The 21,041-nt window shown below is 35.0% G+C and overlaps 1 protein-coding gene across 7 annotated transcripts in view; it reads right to left on the bottom strand.

Annotated features, from left to right (window-relative positions):
- Bbs9 (Bardet-Biedl syndrome 9) overlaps nt 1–21,041 on the bottom strand; it is a 498,145-nt gene that overhangs the window by 231,777 nt on the left and 245,327 nt on the right. For all 7 annotated transcript variants that reach the window (XM_058584438.1, XM_058584439.1, XM_058584442.1 and 4 more), the window contains 2 exons: nt 17,760–17,855; nt 9,912–10,084 (listed from right to left, as the gene is read on the bottom strand). In XM_058584438.1, the coding sequence (XP_058440421.1) occupies nt 9,912–10,084; nt 17,760–17,855 (269 nt within the window). The remainder of the gene's footprint in view (nt 1–9,911; nt 10,085–17,759; nt 17,856–21,041) is intronic.

Genomic DNA, 21,041 nt, shown 5'->3' with positions numbered 1-21,041 from the left:
GGGCTTTGTTAGTATGAGTCAAAAGCCAGCTCCCCCACATACACACTAAAACTGACAAATTACTAAAAAACAAAACCAAAAATATTTAATTCTACATGGTTAAAAAGCCAAGTGATAAGACAAACGGCAAACTGTAAAAAGTAATGGCAACAACCAAAAAAAGACAAAAGTTATCTCCATGACATCTAAAAAGTATCTACCAATGGGACCACAACTCAATAGAAATCAGTAAGAACAAAAATATGATTTAAAAAATGGGCAAAGTTTTACACAAAAGTTAATACAACAGCTTTTGAAAATACAGTTTGTGATCTAACAATTCCATTTCCAGGAATTTAACCTAGAACTATGCTTGCAAAAAATAATGTATATATAAGGATACTCATAACATAATTGTTCTATTGTTAGTATACTAAGATGTTGAACATCAAATGCCCATTAATAGTAGAACTAATTAAATAAAAAAGACTATTCTTCAAGGTAGGTGCAGACATGTGATGTTATCTAAAAATGCATTTAAAGAAGCAAAGCAAAATAATGCAGAATAGTATGTTTCATGATACTATCCATGTGTGTTTTTTAAAATAAACCTGTATAGTAGCATAGTTGTGACTATGTAGATAGAATACTTCTAAAAAGATACTCAAGAAACTGGACACCAAAAATAGCCATCCAAATAGAAGACTGAGGCCAGGTACAGTGGTGGACACCTGTAATTCCAGTTACAGGGGAGCCTGAGGTAGGAGGATTCCAAGTTGAAGGACAGCCTGGGCAATTTAGCAAGATCCTGTCTCAAACTAAAAAATCAAAGGCACTGAGGATGTAGCTCAGTGTTAAGAGCACCTCTTGATCCAATCCCAGGATTGGAGAAAAAATTTAAAAAGAGAGAGAGAAAGATTGAGAGGCTAGGGGAATGAGAATCAGAAATTACTCCTCACCATAACCCATCTCATAACTTTTACATCTAATATTAATAAAATAAAAGAAAGCTAGCCAAAGACATAGAAGACATACTCCATGAGATCAGATCAAATGCACTGGTAATTGAACTTTATAAAACTGTAATAAACTAATTAAAATAAATATCATATCCAAAATGTTCAGAAATCAAGTATATTATGGTTTATATTTCTAGAATCATACCAAACTTCTTTTCATTGCAGGTATACTCCACATACCCTTATATATAAGATAGAATCTACAATTTTATTAACTTATTTTAATCCCAATTTTAGAAACATTAAGTAGTTAACTAAACCAAAGAATATTCCCTGGAGGAGGGGGGAAAACTTTCATTACCAAAAATTAAGTAATACTATCATTTTTTTACCAACTAAATTTTTTAAAGAATATTATCATAATTATCAATAATTCATTTATCTAACTGTATAATTTATTGCCATAATACTTTACTTCCTACCTTTATGAAGTACAAAAATAATTAAAAGACATTCTCAATGTTCAGACATCAGCCAGGTTATCATTCCTTTCAATGTATAAACAAGCAGCAGTGACTGAAATGTTTGTACTTGTCAGAATTTCAACATTTAGCAGATATTTATTGATCCCAGGTCTAAGAAATGTTTTAGGCACTCAGAATTATAACAATAAATAAAACAGACATAAATTCATGCCTTGCTTACACAAAGAGACACTTAGATTCCAAAAGCCATCTTGATTCAACATTTACAATGATTAAAATTGTTGAAAGCAGATAGTGGGATCAGAAATGAAAGTAAGTATAATCATGCCACCTTAATTTTGTATGTAACCAAGGAAAGTGCTTATAGTTTACCATATTTTCTCAGTCCTGCCCAAAAGGAAACACTGTGATGTGGAAACATTCCAAGGAATTCCCAGTAAACAAATAAGAAGATAAAACTGTATGTCAGACTCATTAGTCAACAGTACTTAATATTCTCTACTTTAAATATTAAAAATATGTAATTTATATAGTCTTTCTGTGGACTCTCTTTCATAAACCATTAGAATCTAGTTTGGCATAGAGAAGCAAGGCTATCTTAAAACATATCCTAGAGAAAGGCAAAGATTGTCAATCCTGAGAAGATGGCGGCTAAGGGAGTGCATTACCCCCGTGTACCGCGTCACTGTGTGGGAGAATGACGAGTTAGAAAGGCTAAAAGCTATCTTGTTAGGAATTTCCAGCAAAATTCGGGTGCTCCAAAACCTAGAGAAAGGATTTCCATCCCACGAGGATCAGCTACAGGGGCTCAAACGCGAGAGATTTGATCGCACGGAGGGTCACGCTGCTTATTCAGCAAATCGCCCCGCGGCTACAGTCTGCACTGCGCGATGGGAAACGAGGCGATAGCAATGCAAAGATACAGCGCTGCAGTTTCCGCGGGCTTCTGCCAGCTGTGCAATCACCGTACTAAGTGCTGAATTCTGGGTTTGAGACGGGGGAAGGAAGCGGTCCAATTCGGTTCTCCACACCGGTCAGACCACAGAGGAAGCCAGCGGCCACCATCTTGGAGAGCTGACGTCACCGTCCCTGTTTTCCACTGATCACAGCTCATTCAGGCACAGAACAGGTAATTTCAGACTGCCATTCGCCTGTGGCTCGCAGACAAATTACTCAGGCTCAGTGCTAAATAACCCGCGGAAACTGCTTCTTGGAGCCTGCTCCTATCAGAACATATACCCAGCACGGAGCGGCCGAATTCCAGCTCCCGGAACTGCTCTGGCCCGGGGATAAAGAAGCCGCGGAAACTGCTTCTCGGTCCGGGTCCTGCTGAATACTGTGGAGGTAAATACCAACCGAGCCTTCATAGGCAGTGGCAACAGGACTGAGACGGGGCTTGTGAGGGCCGGTCAGGACTCACCCGTTGCTTTGGTCACCGGCAAAAGGAACGAAATGCTGCCATTCGTATGGGATACCAACATGGCAGAGATCTGATGTCATCAGAAAGCGGCGGAGGAGAGAACTTCATCGATACCAGCGGCAACAGAAACAGTTGGTCTCCTGGTAAAGAAAGTGAGTCACAAACACCCGAGTCTCTCTCACTTTATCATCAAGCCAGAGGGGCAGAGCAGAGCCGCGGCCCATGCCCGGAACAGGACCAGCAGCCCGCCGGCGCGGTAGTCACGTCACCCCAATTGGAGTAGGGGCAGGGCAGAGCCGCCGCCCGCGCCTGCAAGGTAGGCATACCTGCGACCGACCGGCAGAACAGGCCCAGGGGTCAGCGGGCGTGGTAGACACATCACACCAATTGGAGGAGGGGCAGAGCAGAGCCGCCGCCCGCGCATGCAAGGTAGGCAGACCGCCGCCCGACCCTTCAAGGGAGACTTTTCAACTATACAAGAGCAATATAAATATATAGGGGGAAAAAATTTTCAAAAACACAACAGTTTCACCAAGCAGAAAGAAACACAAGCAATATGAAAAGACAAGGAAAGAAAGGACCACAAGCAATGCAGGTCAACTCAACTTTAGAAGAGGTAACAGCTGCAGCAGATGGAATGTCAGATAAAGAATTCAGGATATACATGCTTCAGATGATCTGGAGTCTCAAGGAAGACATTAGACAGCAAAATAAGACAATGAAAGATCACTTCGACAATGAATTACACAAACAAATCCAGGCAGCAAAAGATCAACTATACAGGGAGATAGAGGTTATAAAAAACAAACAAGCAGAAATCCTAGAAATGCAGGAAGCAATAAACCAATTTAAAAACTCAATTGAGAATACTACCAGCAGAGTAGAACACTTAGAAGATAGAACATCAGACAATGAAGACAAAGTATTTCAACTTGAAAAGAACATAGACAGCTCAGCAAGACTGTTAAGAAACCATGAGCAGAACATCCAAGAAATATGGGATAACATAAAGAGACCAAACTTAAGAGTCATTGGGATACAGGAAGGTATAGAGCTCGAAACCAAAGGAATGAGCAATCTATTCAATGAAATAATACGAGAAAACTTGCCAGACTTGAAGAATGAGACAGAATCCCAAATCCTAGAAGCCTACAGGACGCCGAATGTGCAAAATCATAAGAGATCCACACCTAGACACATTATAATGAAGATGCCCAACATACAGAATAAGGAGAGAATTTTAAAAGCTACAAGAGAAAGGAAGCAGATTACATTTAGGGGCAAGCCAATCAGGATAACAGCTGATCTTTCAACACAGACTCTGAAAGCTAGAAGATCCTGGAATAACATATTTCAAACACTGAAAGAAAATGGGTTCCAACCAAGAATTGTGTATCCAGCGAAATTAAGCTTCAGGATGGAAGATGAAATTAAAACCTTCCACAATAAACAAAAGTTAAAAGAATTTGCAGCTAGAAAACCATCTCTTCAAAACATCCTCGGCAAAACATTACAGGAAGAGGAAATGGAAAATAACAATGAAAACCAACAGTGGGAGGTAGGACAGTAAAGGGGGGAAAAATAATCAAAGAGGAAAACAAACCATGTTTAGTAACATAAATAAACAAATATGGCTGGAAGAACAACCCATATCTCAATAATAACCCTAAATGTCAATGGCTTAAACTCACCAATTAAGAGACAAAGGATAGCAGAATGGATCACAAAACAAGACCCAACAATATGCTGCCTACAGGAGACACATTTGATAGGAAAAGACATACATAGGCTGAAGGTGAAAGGTTGGGAAAAATCATATCACTCATATGGACTTCGGAAACAAGCAGGAGTCTCCATACTCATATCAAATAAAATAGATTTCAAGCCAAAGTTAATCAAAAGGGATAAAGAGGGACACTACATACTGCTCAAGGGAACCATACACCAACAAGACATAACAATCATAAATATATATGCCCCAAACAATGGTGCAGCTATGTTCATCAAACAAACTCTTCTCAAGTTCAAGAGTCTAATAGACCACCATACAATAATCATGGGAGATTCAACACACCTCTCTCGCCACTGGACAGATCTTCCAAACAAAAGTTGAATAAGGAAACTATAGAACTCAATAACACAATTAATAACCTAGACTTAATTGACATATATAGAATATACCACCCAACATCAAGCAGTTACAATTTTTCTCAGCAGCACATGGATCCTTCTCAAAAATAGATCATATATTATGTCACAGGGAAACTCTTAAACAATATAAAGGAGTAGAGATAATACCATGTATCTTATCTGATCATAATGGAATGAAACTGAAAATCAACGATAAAAGAAGGAAGGAAAAATCATGCATCACTTGGAGAATGAACAATAGGTTACTGAATGATCAATGGGTTATAGAAGACATCAAGGAAGAAATTAAAAAATTCTTAGAGATTAATGAAAACACAGACACAACATATTGGAATCTATGGGACACATTGAAAGCAGTTCTAAGAGGAAAATTCATTGCTTGGAGTTCATTCCTTAAAAAAAGGAAAAACCAACAAATAAATGATCTCATACTTCATCTCAAAATCCTAGAAAAAGAAGAGCAAAACAACAGCAAAAGAAGTAGAAGGCAAGAAATAATTAAAATCAGAGCTGAAATTAATGAAATCGAAACAAAGAAACAATTGAAAAAATTGACAAAACTAAAAGTTGGTTCTTTGAAAAAATAAATAAAATCGACAGACCCTTAGCCATGCTAACGAAGAGAAGAAGAGAGAGAACTCAAATTACTAGCATACGGAATGAAAAAGGCAATATCACAACAGACACTTCAGAAATACAGAAGAAAATCAGAAATTATTTTGAATCCTTATACTCCAATAAATTAGAAGATAGTGAAGGCATCGATAAATTTCTTAAGTCATATGATCTGCCCAGATTGAGTCAGGAGGATATAGACAACCTAAACAGACCAATATCAATTGAGGAAATAGAAGAAACCATCAAAAGACTACCAACTAAGAAAAGCCCAGGACCAGATGGGTATACAGCAGAGTTTTACAAAACCTTTAAAGAGGAACTAATACCCATACTTTTCAAGCTACTTTAGGAAATAGAAAAAGAGGGAGAAATTCCAAATTCATTCTACGAGGCCAACATCACCCTGATACCTAAACCAGACAAAGGCACTTCAAAGAAAGAAAACTACAGACCAGTATCTCTAATGAACCTAGATGCAAAAATCCTCAATAAAATTCTGGCGAATCGGATACAAAAACATATCAAAAAAATTGTGCACCATGATCAAGTAGGATTCATCGCTGGGATGCAAGGCTGGTTCAATATACGGAAATCAATAAATGTTATTCACCACATCAATAGACTTAAAAATAAGAACCATATGATCATCTCGATAGATGCGGAAAAAGCATTCGACAAAGTACAGCATCCCTTTATGTTCAAAACTCTAGAAAAACTAGGGATAACAGGAACATACCTCAATATTGTAAAAGCAATCTATGCTAAGCCTCAGGCTAGCATCATTCTGAATGGAGAAAAATTGAAGGCATTCCCTCTAAAATCTGGAACAAGACAGGGATGCCCTCTCTCAACATTTCTGTTCAACATAGTTCTCGAAACACTGGCCAGAGCAATTAGACAGACGAAAGAAATTAAAGGCATAAAAATAGGAAAAGAAGAACTTAAATTATCACTATTTGCAGTTGACATGATTCTATACCTAGCAGACCCAAAAGGGTCTACCAAAAAACTACCAGAACTAATAAATGAATTCAGCAAAGTGGCAGGATATAAAATCAACACACATAAATGAAAGGCATTCCTGTATATCAGCGACAAACCCTCTGAAATGGAAATGAGGACAACCACTCCATTCACAATATCCTCAAAAAAAATAAAATACTTGGGAATCAACCTAACAAAAGAGGTGAAAGACTTATACAATGAAAACTACAGAACCCTAAAGAGAGAAATAGAAGAAGATCTTAGAAGATGGAAAAATATACCCTGTTCATGGATAGGCAGAACTAACATCATCAAAATGGCGATATTACCAAAAGTTCTCTTTAGGTTTAATGCAATGCCAATCAAAATCCCAACGGCATTTCTTGTAGAAATAGAGAAAGCAATCATGAAATTCATATGGAAAAACAAAAGACCCAGAATAGCAATAACAATGCTAAGCAGGAAGTGTGAATCAGGCGGTATAGCAATACCAGACTTCAAACTATACTACAGAGCAATAGTAACAAAAACAGCATGGTACTGGTACCAAAACAGGCGGGTGGACCAATGGTACAGAATAGAGGATACAGAAACCAATCCACAAAACTACAACTATCTTATATTTGATAAAGGGGCTAAAAGCATGCAATGGAGAAAGGATAGCATCTTCAACAAATGGTGCTGGGAAAACTGGAAATCCATATGCAACAAAATGAAACTGAATCCCTTTCTCTCGCCATGCACAAAAGTGAATTCAAAATGGATCAAGGAGCTTGATATCAAATCAGAGACACGCCATCTGATAGAAGAAAAAGTTGGCTACGATCTACAGTCGGTGGGGTCGGGCTCCAAATTCCTCAATAGGACACCCATAGCACAAAAGTTAATAACTAGAATCAACAAATGGGACTTACTCAAACTAAAAAGTTTTTTCTCAGCAAAAGAAACAATAAGAGAGGTAAATAGGGAGCCTACACCCTGGGAACAAATCTTTACTCCTCACACTTCAGATAGAGCCCTAATATCCAGAGTATACAAAGAACTCAAAAAATTAGACAATAAGAGAACAAACAACCCAATCAACAAATGGGCCAAGGACCTGAACAGACACTTCTCAGAGGAGGACATACAGTCAATCAACAAGTACATGAAAAAATGCTCACCATCTCTAGCTGTCAGAGAAATGCAAATCAAAACCACCCTAAGATACCATCTCACTCCAGTAAGATTGGCAGCCATTATGAAGTTAAACAACAACAAGTGCTGGCGAGGATGTGGGGAAAAGGGTACACTTGTACATTGCTGGTGGGACTGCAGATTGGTGCAGCCAATTTGGAAAGCAGTATGGAGATTTCTTGGAAAGCTGGGAATGGAGCCACCATTTGACCCAGCTATTCCCCTTCTCGGTCTATTCCCTAAAGACCTAAAAAGAGCATGCTACAGGGACACTGCTACATCGATGTTCATAGCAGCACAATTCACAATAGCAAGACTGTGGAACCAACCTAGATGCCCTTCAATAGACGAATGGATAAAAAAATGTGGCATTTATACACAATGGAGTATTACTCTGCATTAAAAAATGACAAAATCATAGAATTTACAGGGAAATGGATGGCATTAGAGCAGATTATGCTAAGTGAAGCTAGCCAATCCCTAAAAAACAAATGCCAAATGTCTTCTTTGATATAAGGAGAGTAACTGGGAACAGAGTAGGGACAAAGAGCATGAGAAGAAGATTAACATTAAACAGGGATGAGAGGTGGGAGGGAAAGGGAGAGAGAAGGGAAAATGCATGGAAATGGAAGGAGACCCTCAGGGTTATACAAAATTACATACAAGAGGAAGTGAGGGGAAAGGGAAAAATAATACAAGGGGGAGAAATGAATGACAGAAGAGGGTGTAGAGAGAGAAGAGGGGAGGGGAGGGGAGGGGAGGGGAGGGGAGGGGGGATAATAGAGGATAGGAAAGGCAGCAGAATACAACAGACACTAGTATGGCAACATGTATATCAATGGATGTGTAACTGATATGATTCTGCAATCTGTATACGGGGTAAAAATGGGAGTTCATAACCCACTTGAATCAAAGTGTGAAATATGAGATGTCAAGAACTATGTAATGTTTTGAACAACCAACAATAAAAAATTTTTTAAAAATCTATTAATACTAGAAAAAGAAAAAAAAAAAAGATTTGTCAATCCTTAAAATACCTGAACATTCTCCCCCAAACTACAAATTTTGGTGCCACAATTTGGACAAATACATACTGTCCTAGAAAATACTATCACAACAGATGAAAAAAACCCAAATTAATTCAATTTATGTGATAATGACATGATTATTCATAAATGAATTACATGTACCTGAAATTTCCCCTTCAAGTTCATACTACATTAAAAGAAGTCTTGATAGGTGAAAGTCAGTGGTCTTAGAATGTTCAAGGGATGACTGATAAGTTGCATGACTAATCATCTCATTTGTCTCTCTCTCTCACACATACATATCATAGTTTATAAACTGAAATATCTATTAGTCCTTAAAAATTAGTCACTCTAGGAATCAATGCTTTTGAATAATGTTCAAAGTTCTTTCAAACTTCCTATTTTGTACTGCCTATAATAGTCTGTTTATAATATAGGTAAAGTAATTGGAGCCTCCTGGCTTTATTTTTAATATATAGAATTTTTTGAATGATGACAGTCATTGTCCAACCCATTCACAAAACATGTCTCTTTCCAAATACCAAATTAATCTTCAACAGATGAAGATTCAACACCAGATAGCAATGAAGGCACTGTCAAATCTCATTTATTTAGACATTTAATCATTCATCATTTACTACACATCAATTATGCCAGGTACCAGAGAATATTTTAAGTAGTTAACCTTCATGCAGATGAAGGTTACTACTGTGCTTGTTAAAAAAAGGAAAAGAAAAAAAAATCACTTTACTTTATAATCACACCTCATTTATGGCCTGCTAGAATTAGTTAGCCAAATGGATGCCCATAAGCTTGAACAGTTTTAACACTAGGTTATTGGGGTCAAGGGTTAAGTCCCCATGTGGGAGAATTAAATCAGCTCTGTTTCAAGGCCAGACCACGTGCTTAGCTCCAGGCAGCCACTCTGTAAATGTCTGCAACTGATCACAAACTAGGCAAGAGGGCAGGAATGAATTTGCGAAACCTACCATTAGCATAGGAATAACTCAAAGCATGTAGCCTACTAGCATCTATGCTAGAATTCTCACTCTATAGCAGTTCTTTCACATATTTAGGGATTATAGATGATGTGGGTTATAATCATACACACCTCAAAATGATGATCAATCAACTCGAAATATTCTTGAAGGGGTATGGATCCGGAAAAAGAAGATGCAAAATCTTTGATTCCCTGTTTTTCAAAATATTTCTGAAGGCGGAGAATAAGTTCATTTGTTATGAGCCAAAGATCTTCAAATTGTTCACTCTGAATGCGATATCGTTCTAAAAAAGAAAAATAATAAATAAACATAAATAAAAGAAGAAATAAAAATGCTTATTTACATATATTTACTAGCTAAAACTAAGTCAACTATCACTAACCTTGACACAAATACTAAAACTAAAAAAAAAGAATTCTTTTTGTAATATATACGATTTCAGTTAATTTCATTTAAAACATACTTTACTGTTGCTGTTTTCTGCATCAATAATTTAACAATTTCAAATCTAAATGCAAAGATAGATGGTTCCTCTTTACCATTTACCTAATAAAAAGTACAATAAAATCACCCAAATTTTGACTTTTTAAAAACTACTTTTTCTTAAAAAGTAAGAAAACAACCATTGCAAAAGTATGAGCTGGTATTATTACTTTGTTTCAGAAAATCTGGCATTATTACTTTGTTTTGGAAAATTGATGGGAAATAAAAATTTCTATTCAACGTTTTCTTCTTTTTTTAATAGTTTTTAATTTGAAGAGAGATTTTATAGTAAGACTCTATCTGAACAAAAATTTTGTTTCCCTCTTTTCCCTGAAACCTCAGTTCCAAGAGAACTAGATTCCTTGTATTGTCTGTGACAATGACAGTGGTAATGATGATGTTGATGGTGATGCCTCCACCAACAATGATGAAGGCAGGTGTGGCAATAACATATATAATAAAAGCAACTGTTATTTGCTGGGCACCAACTATTTCAAGCATTTTTATTGCAATAGCCCCCTTCTATAAAAAGAAAAACAAAGCACAGAGAATTTTGGTGACCTGCCAAGGATCACAAAGCAAATTAAATGTCAGAGCGGGAATTCATAATATACATCCTTCCCCACCTGTCCAAATCCTCCCTATTCCTCAGGAAGAACCTAACTTTAATTTCATCTATCCTTAAAAATCTTTGACTTCTCTACCATAGAAGCTAATATGCACTAGGCTCTGTCTTAAGCACTCTTTTACTCATTCTCCTTTTCAGCTATATTTAGAGTACAATACATGGGGTAGGCATACCTACCTACCATAGAACATGCAAAACCCTGGTATTCTCTTTTGCTGTCACGCCATTCCTCTCAGAGCCCCCCCTATACTCCCGACACCCCAAAATCAGAGATAATAGTTTTTACATTTCTTTGTAAATGTCACTGAAGGTTTAATGCTTTAGAGGAAGCACAGTTGTGGGGAAGTAGGGGTAAAGAGGGAGAAAGAAGAATGATGATGATGATGACAAAGTACAGTTTTAGAATCCTCTAAATCTAGTTTATTCAAGCTAATCTTCAGATCCAACATATTAAACCCATACTGGTATTTATTCCATGCTTTCATTCATTTATGTAACTCTCATTTATGTAACTCTCTTTAAGACACTGGGGATAAAATCAAGAATAAAGCAAAAGCCTCTGCCCTCAAAGTGCTCAGCGGGGTCTGAGAAAGATGGTATGATGACAGAAGAATGAACACTGTTTCTGCCATCACACATTAAGAATTACTATGCCACTATGAGGCCAGGACTTCCTCCAGAAGATAGATTATCAGTATGACTGGAATTAAATAGACTACCAGCTTCCGTTAAATCACCATGAAGGTATTCCAAGATCTGGAAACAAGGCATGTTCAAGTATGTCCAGGAAAACCTATCAACAAAAAGAAAGTGTAAAAATAGATCACAACTTACCACTGGGGAATATATGGACAGGGTTTTCAGCAAAACACCAGTAGTACTTTCGAGCCTAGGTGGCCAGGGGCTAAGTTGTTCAGGGAGAAGGATGACCCCAATTAGCACCTACCCTGATGCCTCATTGGAGGTGCTGGGTTTAGTCCTCATTCACAGCTTACATTGGGTATGGGAAAGCAGGAATGCTGTGGGCTGGCCAACAAAGGCAGTAGTGAATCGAACTCTTCCCCAGAGAGGTCAAATTGTCTTAGCTACCTATAAGTAGAGGTCCTCCCTTAATCCTGGTAGACTATAGTAGACAACAAATTCTCTAATTTGAGAAGTGAAAAGTGGACAAATCTAACTTCTCGCTTCTACTTTTACAAAGACTTGAATTATCTGAATAGGGACCTATCATCTCTCTGAGAGAGACATCTCAATTCCCAATATTGGGCAAAGAATTCCCCTATTTAAAAGATAAAGTAACAGAAATGTCATGTGAAATTGGTTCAAAAGAAAGAGAAAAATCAAAGGAATGAAATTCACTTTATGAACGAGAAGTAACTAAAGACTACCCTTATTCGTAGATGCAATAGATCCAAGGTAACACTACATCTATTCATTCATTTAATATATACCATTGAAAGATAAGTGATGGGGAGATAATAGTGAACAATACACACATGATCCTGGTCCTCATCCTAGTGAGAAAGACAGGAAACAAAAACAAAATAGAGGTTTTGAAAGGACTATGGTTCAGATAAAAAAGGATGCTGTGATAAGACCAATGGGAGTTTTTTTGAGATACTATGATCATAGAGGACCACACTGAGAGGGCAACATCAGTAGTAATACTAATGAAAGTAATACTAATGAAAGTAATACTCAGAGCTAAAGTTTATCTAGTACTTAAAATTTACCAGGAAAGTATCACATGCTTTTTTAAGAGTTTAGCTCATTTGATTCATATATAATATTATCATATTATTTTATTACCATCTTATAGGTTTAAAAACATTTACTGGTGTTTTATGGACAATTAAATAATCTTTCCAAAGTCATACAGATAAACTGTAAGCCAGAGCTAAGATCTAAACTATTGAGTGTAGAATCCACATTACTAATCATTTTGTGCATAAAGCTTAGATCTTAAGGTAGAGGGAATGACAAAGACCAAGACCTCAGGCCAGAAAAATATCCATACTAGGAACTGAAAGAATGTCAGACTCATAACACACAGGGAGATCTGCAATGCTTGGTAAAGAGTTTGTGTATTATCATAAACATAAGGTTTTTTAGGTAGAGGGTAGCATTGTGATTTTCACTTGTTTCTTTGTTTGTTTTTATTATCAGAGATGCCAAGTAGAAAATGAATTGGAAAGGGATAATAAAGAATTTATAATTAGAACACTCTAACCATGGTCCAGGTAACAGATGGTAGTACCATATGGAGCAATTAAGGGCAATCTTGCTAGGAAGGAAACCTCTAGTTTCTCAGGTCTTATTTTCTAAGAAAAAATAAAATTTTAAATCTATAACTTTAGTTAAAATAGATTATCCAATCTTCAATTTCTTCATTTACATAAAAGGGAAAATAAAACCCCTCATAAGGTTGTTAGGGAGATTAAATATAACACTGTATGGCAAAGACTTTTACAAATGCAATTAGTCTTTGTACTATTAAAATTTAGAGCAAAATTAGTGCTCAAAAATATTGGCTAAAATATTAAAACTATCTGATACCAAAAACCATCTAATACCAAAAGTGTAGAGTAAAACAAATTAAAAATCTAAAATGCAATGAAAAACCAAAATATACATAAAATTCTAGCTATCTGATAGATACTCTACTCTCATCTAGTATTAATGTCACTAAATAATAGAAATGTCAGTATCATAATAAACATTTGAATATGTATGATGCATTCTATAGTTTTAAATTATGAACTTCTTTTCCCAATAAACATTCAGGGGAAAAAAGAAAACTAAATTTTTCTAAAATGAAAAATTAGACTTGGTATTCTGAAAGATGAAAAATATTCTTAAATTAACTTTTTTCAGATTATGAAGAATTAACAGGAATCAATGTGTCAAAAATTTATAAAGCATTATTTTGATTATTAACATTTTCTTAGTGTTAGCATTCTAATATGATTAATATTGTCCTTGGAGTCTTTCCAGATTATATAGTTCATGGAAAGAAGAAATAAAAAAATCTGCTTATAAAATAGCTTAAAGAGAGAAGCATTTTAAAAATACTAGTAATCAAAAAGGCTGCCAAAGTGAACATTCAATTTGTTTATCTCTTTTTCTTTGCATCTTGTAATGGCAGCTCAGTGGAAATAACCATTTCAGTTTCCAAATAAAAGAAATTTGGATAATCAGAACCGAGTCAATTGTCACTCTACTCAACAAGTGAAAAAAAGAATATTTTTATTTAAACATGGCACAAAAATGAATCATATCAATATCATGCTAGAACATCTGAAAAACATCAATATAAATAATGTTTGTATTCATATCATAAACAATGCATCTATATAATTTATGGTATTTGGAAATTATAAATGTAAGATAAAAAAGTACATGAATGCTTTTTAGATCCTAAGTTGGAAGAAATAATATGAACATTTTCAGTAGATATAATAGTCTAAATATACAACCACTTTGGTATTAGTAGACACTAGGGAAGTTTATCTACACTTACATTTAAAAGATTTTTTAAAAGTTGCATTTATAGAATAATCATGATGTCCCTTGATAATTCCTTAATAAATATTAATAGTAGTGGATTAATGAATCACTTCATTATTTAAACTGCTCATAGAGGCATGACTTAAGCATCAGACAGCTTTAGATTTGATCATTACAATCATCAATTGTCCTAAATTTCTTGGCTTCATTAAAGGACTGTCTCAGAGCCCCTAAATATGATGTTTCAGACACTCAAAAGATAATTCACTGATCTCTAAAAACCTCATGCTTTACTAAACATGTGAAGATACCTTTCCCTCTTCCTGGAATGCCCTCCACCTGAATGTCCAACTCATTCCTCAAGACTCTTTACAGATAAAAATCTCCTGTGGAGTCTCATTCTATTGGAATCTAATAGCACTTAGCGTATGCTTCCGTAAGCACATCAGACATTCTATTAGTGATTCCCTTCACCTGTTTGTCTCTCCCAATACTAGTCCAGTAACTACACAAGAGCTACAACTGTCTTTGTATCTAATATGTCTGCTGAATGACAAAAGAACAAAGATATGGACTACCAAGATGAAGTAAAACAAGACTCTCACATCCCTTGTTCTGAAGATATTTTATGAACACAGTTCAAGATCACTACACTTTCTTTTGACAGATATAAAAAGAAAGGCTTTTTGAAGGCCCAATCCTTTTCCCCATGTACAACTACTATTGTATGTGAAAGCAAAATAATTAAAATGGATAAGGAAGTTATTTTTAAACTTGATCTTATTTGATTCATCCACTCTCTCTAGCATGTTAAAATCTTCTAGGATATAGAAAAGTCCAATGTATTAGTTATCCTTTCCATTTTTCAAACGCCTACCTGAAGTTATACAAATTTGTTACGTGTAATTGTTCAGCCCTAATTTGTGACACTGAGAGTATGTGTTTATTCAGCATTGCTTGTTGATTACCAATTTAGCAGGATGCAGAATTCTAAGCTGAAAAGTATTTCCCTTCAATCTTGGAGAAAATGTCTTCATTATCCTATAGCAACCAACAATTTTGATTAAAAGTTAAATGCTTTCTTTATTTCTGTCTGTTGAGTAGCTTGTTTTTTCCTTTCTAATCTGAGTACTCTAAAATTTCAAAATGATTTGTCTGGGTGTATTTCTTTTTCTCATTCATTGGAGTAAACATAAAATAGGTCTTTTCAATATCCACTACTGTGAGATTCCATCTCTTTGTTTCCAAAGCCTCCTCTCTAGTTTAGCAATCCACTCCCCCAAGGTTACAGCCTTGTCTGATGAGCTTATAATTTTAAGAATCTGCAGTCTGTCTGAACTTTTGGCATCAACAACCAATCCATTCTCTGAACACTACCTTTGACATAGTTCACTTGTTTTATAAGTCCTACTACTTCAACTTTTGTGATTTTTCTGTCAATCCAGAGTTCTATACTAGATTTAACACTACATGCTTTCACAGAAAAGAAAAATACCAACACTTGTTGGGGAAAAAAATGATTTCATTGCTTTCTTGGGGATAAATATTCTGACAAAGTAGAAAGGAGCATGAATATCTGTCTCAATCCCAGAAATCTATAGATTTCATGTTTATCTCCTTTATCACAAAATCCTCTGAGTAGAAACCTATGACACTGAAGCCAAAAGACCAACAGTAAATTATAGGGGCTTCTCTTCAGGCTTCAATTTGTGCAGTTTATCTGGGTCCTTGTTTAAAAAGTCCTGCTCTGTTTCATTATTTAGTCTGTCAAAAGTACTACTCTATGGCTATGGCAAGGAACTGCAATATGCTCAAATGAAGTGAATAAATCAGTTTTATATGGCTATTTGGTAAAATTTTAATAATAAGAAGTTAATTGTGGTAAACACCAATACTCTAAGAGCTGCTTTATCTATAAATACCCTCATTTGCACAAACAATAATTTTTGCCTTTTTTAAATGGTCCCAATTACAGATTGGGACAATTACATTTTTTTACAAAGCACCATCAACTGAAGTGAGACAGATATATGCAACTTCCCAAAAATTATGGGCAATAAATTTTTTAGTTTAACTTTAAAAGAATAATTATAATCACCAAAATGATTATATCATCTAATGATAAAAGTTAACTAAAGCAAAAGAGTAACATGTACATATAATCAACAATATTGTTTTATACACTATAATGATATATATCCTCTTAACACTTGTTGGGAAATAAAAAATACCAACACTTGTTGGGAAAAAAAATATTTCATTGCTTTCTTGGGGATAAATATTCTGACAAAGTAGAAAGGAGTTAATTTTTTTTTAAAAAAAATTAAGATACATTAAGAGGATAGACCTCATATTAAGTATTCTTACCACAATAAAATAATTTTAAAATTAAATAATTGTGACAGATCACAAAGGCCATGAAAACTACTAAATCATTCTTCCCGGAGTTGTTTTTTACTTCTGTGACTTACTCTATAATATTTAGTTGTACTCAAGTTCATTTTAATAGTCACCAAATTTACAAATTCCAAAAGCTATTATGATATTAGCCACAGAGATACAGTTTGTTTCATAATGTACCTCCTGCTAACAACTTTCTTTTGCATAAAAGAGATAACCCTTATTTTATTCTGCTTATTACAAAATAACCAATTACAACTGAAAATGCCTAAAGTAGAAAGTAAAGAAACTGGAGTGTGCTCAAACTATTTACACACACACACACACACACACACATTTTCCCCAATACAAATTTGTTAAACACTTTTTAATATTTCACTTTATTTCTTGAAGACGTGTATGATAATATGAGTTCAGTAACTTAAGTATACTATAAACATTAGTCATCAGTTTTGCATTGACCATTTTCAACTAATATTCTCAGATGAATAAATCAATAAAGTATATTCAATTGAAACTTAAACTTGACTGCATAATTACTGTTTTTCTACCTATTGAGATTAGTATCAGCAAAAATCATTTCACTTTCATCTCTACCAGTGTCCAGTTGGGAACATATGAATATAGACATCAAAAAATCAATTCAAGTTTCTGGAAACTCCTATAATCTAGTTTACTATATACCTACCTTAAAAACATTTCAGTTCTTTAAATTCCCCCTCTCAAACCCTTCTCATCCCCCAAACCAGTCATATATCTCTAACAAAACACAATCCTCTCTTCATAACTTTTACATCCAAATACTTAATATGATGGCTCTTAGTTTTTGATATCTGAACATTACCCTTACCCTTTGCAGGATTCTTGATGTGAAAATGCTTTGTGATTGATTGTACTTAATAGAAACTTACAAAAGCAGTAAAAACATGATTTTACTTACGAGAGGTTTTGGAAGCAAGAAGAGTAACTCGGGAGCCACCTAAGAATCGAAAACCCATTACATTGATCTGATCATCATCTGACTGATTGGCAAAACCTACAGAAAAAAGAAAACATACTACATAAACAGAAGACACAATTAACACTTAATATATGAAATTTAGCTGAATATATTTTTATGACATTAGCCATATTTAAAGTCCATGTATTAACGATAATATATTAACTTTGATTTTCATAGAAGCTTCCAATTGCTGAAATTTCTGACTCAGAGTAACATGCTGGAAGATTTCATTTCTTTTATTCTAGTGATTAATTCTGGGTCTGAGGGAGATCGTGCCCAAGAGAACCTAAGATATACTGCCACAGCAGACAGCAAGGAACCTATTCTATGAAAAGGACTTGGGAACCAACTTAAAGAGGCTATCACTAAATCAATTTCCATGCATGTATGAGTTTGTCAGGATGAACCCAACTACTGTGTATAACCATAAAGCTCTAATTTAAAAAAAGAGGCTACAACTAGCCACAGACAAAATATTTGAGGATCAAAAAATATAACAGCTGCAATAAAATGAAACATCAAACATATTTAAAGGTATGTATTTATACTGATACTAAAAACAAAACAAAAACAAATGGTCACTATCAGACTATACAGAGAATCACCTCTATTTGATTCATCTGTATTTATTTCAAATATAGATGCTCCTTAGATTATGATGGGATTATGTTCAGATAAATCCAACATAAACTGAAAATATCATAAGTCAAAATGCATTTAAGTGTTAGGGTTTTAGCTCAGCATTATAATGCTTATCTGGCACATGTGAGGTACTGTGTTCGATCCTTAGCATCACATAAAAATAAATAAAATAAAGGTATTGTGTCCATCTACAACTAAAAAAATTTTTTAAATGCATTTAATACACCTAACGTATTGAACATCATAACTTACCTTTGCATACCTTAAATGTGCTCAGAACATTCATAGTTGTTTATAGTTAGGCAAAAATCATTTAACATAAAATCTATTTGATAACAAAGTGACAATTATCTCATATAATTTGATGACAACCTGAATCCAAAAAACACTGGCAACATAATACAGTGTAGAGTATCAATTGTTTACCCTCATGATTACATGGCTGAGTAGAATTTACTGCTGACAGCTGCCCCAAAAAGCAAGAGTATCATAAAACAAATTGCTACTACAGGAAAATATGAAAATTCAAAACTTGAAGTATGGTTTCTCCTAAATGCTGAAAAATCATTAAGTCAAATCACCATAAGTTGAAACCATCTGTATTTTTTAAACTACTAATAAAAAGAAAAAACAAACACTTCCATTCAAACTGCATTATTTTAAATAATACTGGTTAAGGGAAAGGTTCTCTATATAGAAATATTCTAGCTCAAAATTGAAGAAAGCTTGAATGAAGTAAGATAATACCATTTTTCAGCCTCTAACGGAATAGATCTCAGAACTGAATATCAATCCCTAGACCATCACACACAAAGAGAGACAAACACATATTATATGGCCCCTGATGAAAGTATATACTACCACCAATGAAGAACTCTGGTCAAAATAATTAATCCTGCCTCTGCTAACCCTAGATCCTACTACCAATTTACAAACTATATGGCAGACAGAAGAAAACAGTAAACAACATCAAAAGGAATAAAGGATATCCCCAAGATGATGAGGTAAGAGATGGTAGCCTTCATCTCTCTGAAATAAGGAAGGGAGAAAGGGAGGAAGAAAATGAATGTAGACAGCTATCCACAACCAAAATAGCCCTGAGAGAGTTCAATAGCCCAATTTAAGAATCTGCAGCAACCTAGAAAGAAAAACTAGTAATAGCGGTGTACCTGAGATGCCTATATATAGTTAGAAATAAAGAAAGGTTATCAGTGATAGTCATGCAATTTGAACCACCATGGTCCCAAGTGGCCTGCTATCCAGAGTACACTGGTGTCATTTACTACTAAGGAAACCTATAGCCACTCCTGCCAGGAAATCCCAGAGAGAGTGCCATAGCTGTATACACACCCACTCACATGTAAAAACACATAATGTTGCACATTATAAATATATAAAATTTTATTTATCAATTAAATAAATAAAATTATTTTCAAAAGTAGGCACATATCAGATTTTAAAAACTCAGTTATGCATCATTTATAGAAACCTACTTTAAATACATAAACAACTTAAAAGAGAAAATTATATGTGCCATAGTCACACTAGTTATTTTAACATCATACAAAGTAAATTTCAGGCAAGAAATATTAACAAGGAGTAAGAGAACTACTTCATAACAATTAAGAGAACATACAATTCTAAACTTCTACATGCCTAATGACAGACTTCTAAAATATACATAACAAAAACTGATAGAAATGCAAAAATGAAAAGTGAATAGCCAAGCCCAGTGTGGTGGCCCATGACAGGTAATCCCAGCAGCTCTGGAGGCTGAGGCAAGAGGATCGCAAGTTCAAAGCCAGCCCCAGCAACAGCAAGGTGCTAAGTAACTCAGTGAGACTCTGTCTCCAAATAAAATACAAAATAGGGCTGGGGATGCGGCTCAATGGTGGAGTGCCCCTGAATTCAATCCCCGGTACCCCCTCCCCACCAAAAAAAAAAATAAAGTGAAGAGCCAAAGATTTGAACAAACTATTTTTTTTCATATTTAAAATGACTCCAGATTTTTATTTGTAGTACAATTATATTCATTGTTCATTATATATATAATGTATATATTTTTAACCAAATATACATACATACATATATATACATATATATACATATACATTACATATGTGTGTGTGTGTGTGTGTATATATATATATATATATATATCTTTCAACGTTGTTTGAAAATCGTAGCATTCAGTCCCAAAAAGTCAAAGGCTGAATATTCTCTCTGGTATGTGGAAGTTAATCCAAAATGGAGTGGGGTTGAGGGAGAAGAAAGAAAGAGAGAAAGGTAAAAAAGGGAGAGGGAGTTCCTTCATAATACAGGAAAGATTAGTAGAGTAAGCTAAGGGAATTGAGAGGGGGGAGAAAAGACAGGATAGGGGAAGGGCAGTGGAATGAATCGGACAGAATCCGCATAGGCACATACGTGAATACACCACAGCTAATCTTAACATCAAGTAGATCCATAGACACTAATTTTTAAAAAAACTATAAATAAATCACAGAAAGATCAGTAGAGGAGAGGGGATGGGAGAAGAGGGAGAGAGAAGGAGGGAAGGGAGAAGTTCTGGGTACTAAA

This window comes from Marmota monax, unplaced genomic scaffold (genome assembly GCF_021218885.2).
Source record: "Marmota monax isolate L192 unplaced genomic scaffold, Marmota_monax_Labrador192_F-V1.1 WCK01_AAM20220418_F8-fsc00107, whole genome shotgun sequence".
NCBI lineage: Eukaryota > Metazoa > Chordata > Mammalia > Rodentia > Sciuridae > Marmota > Marmota monax.
This window is presented reverse-complemented; position numbering and strand designations above follow the sequence as displayed.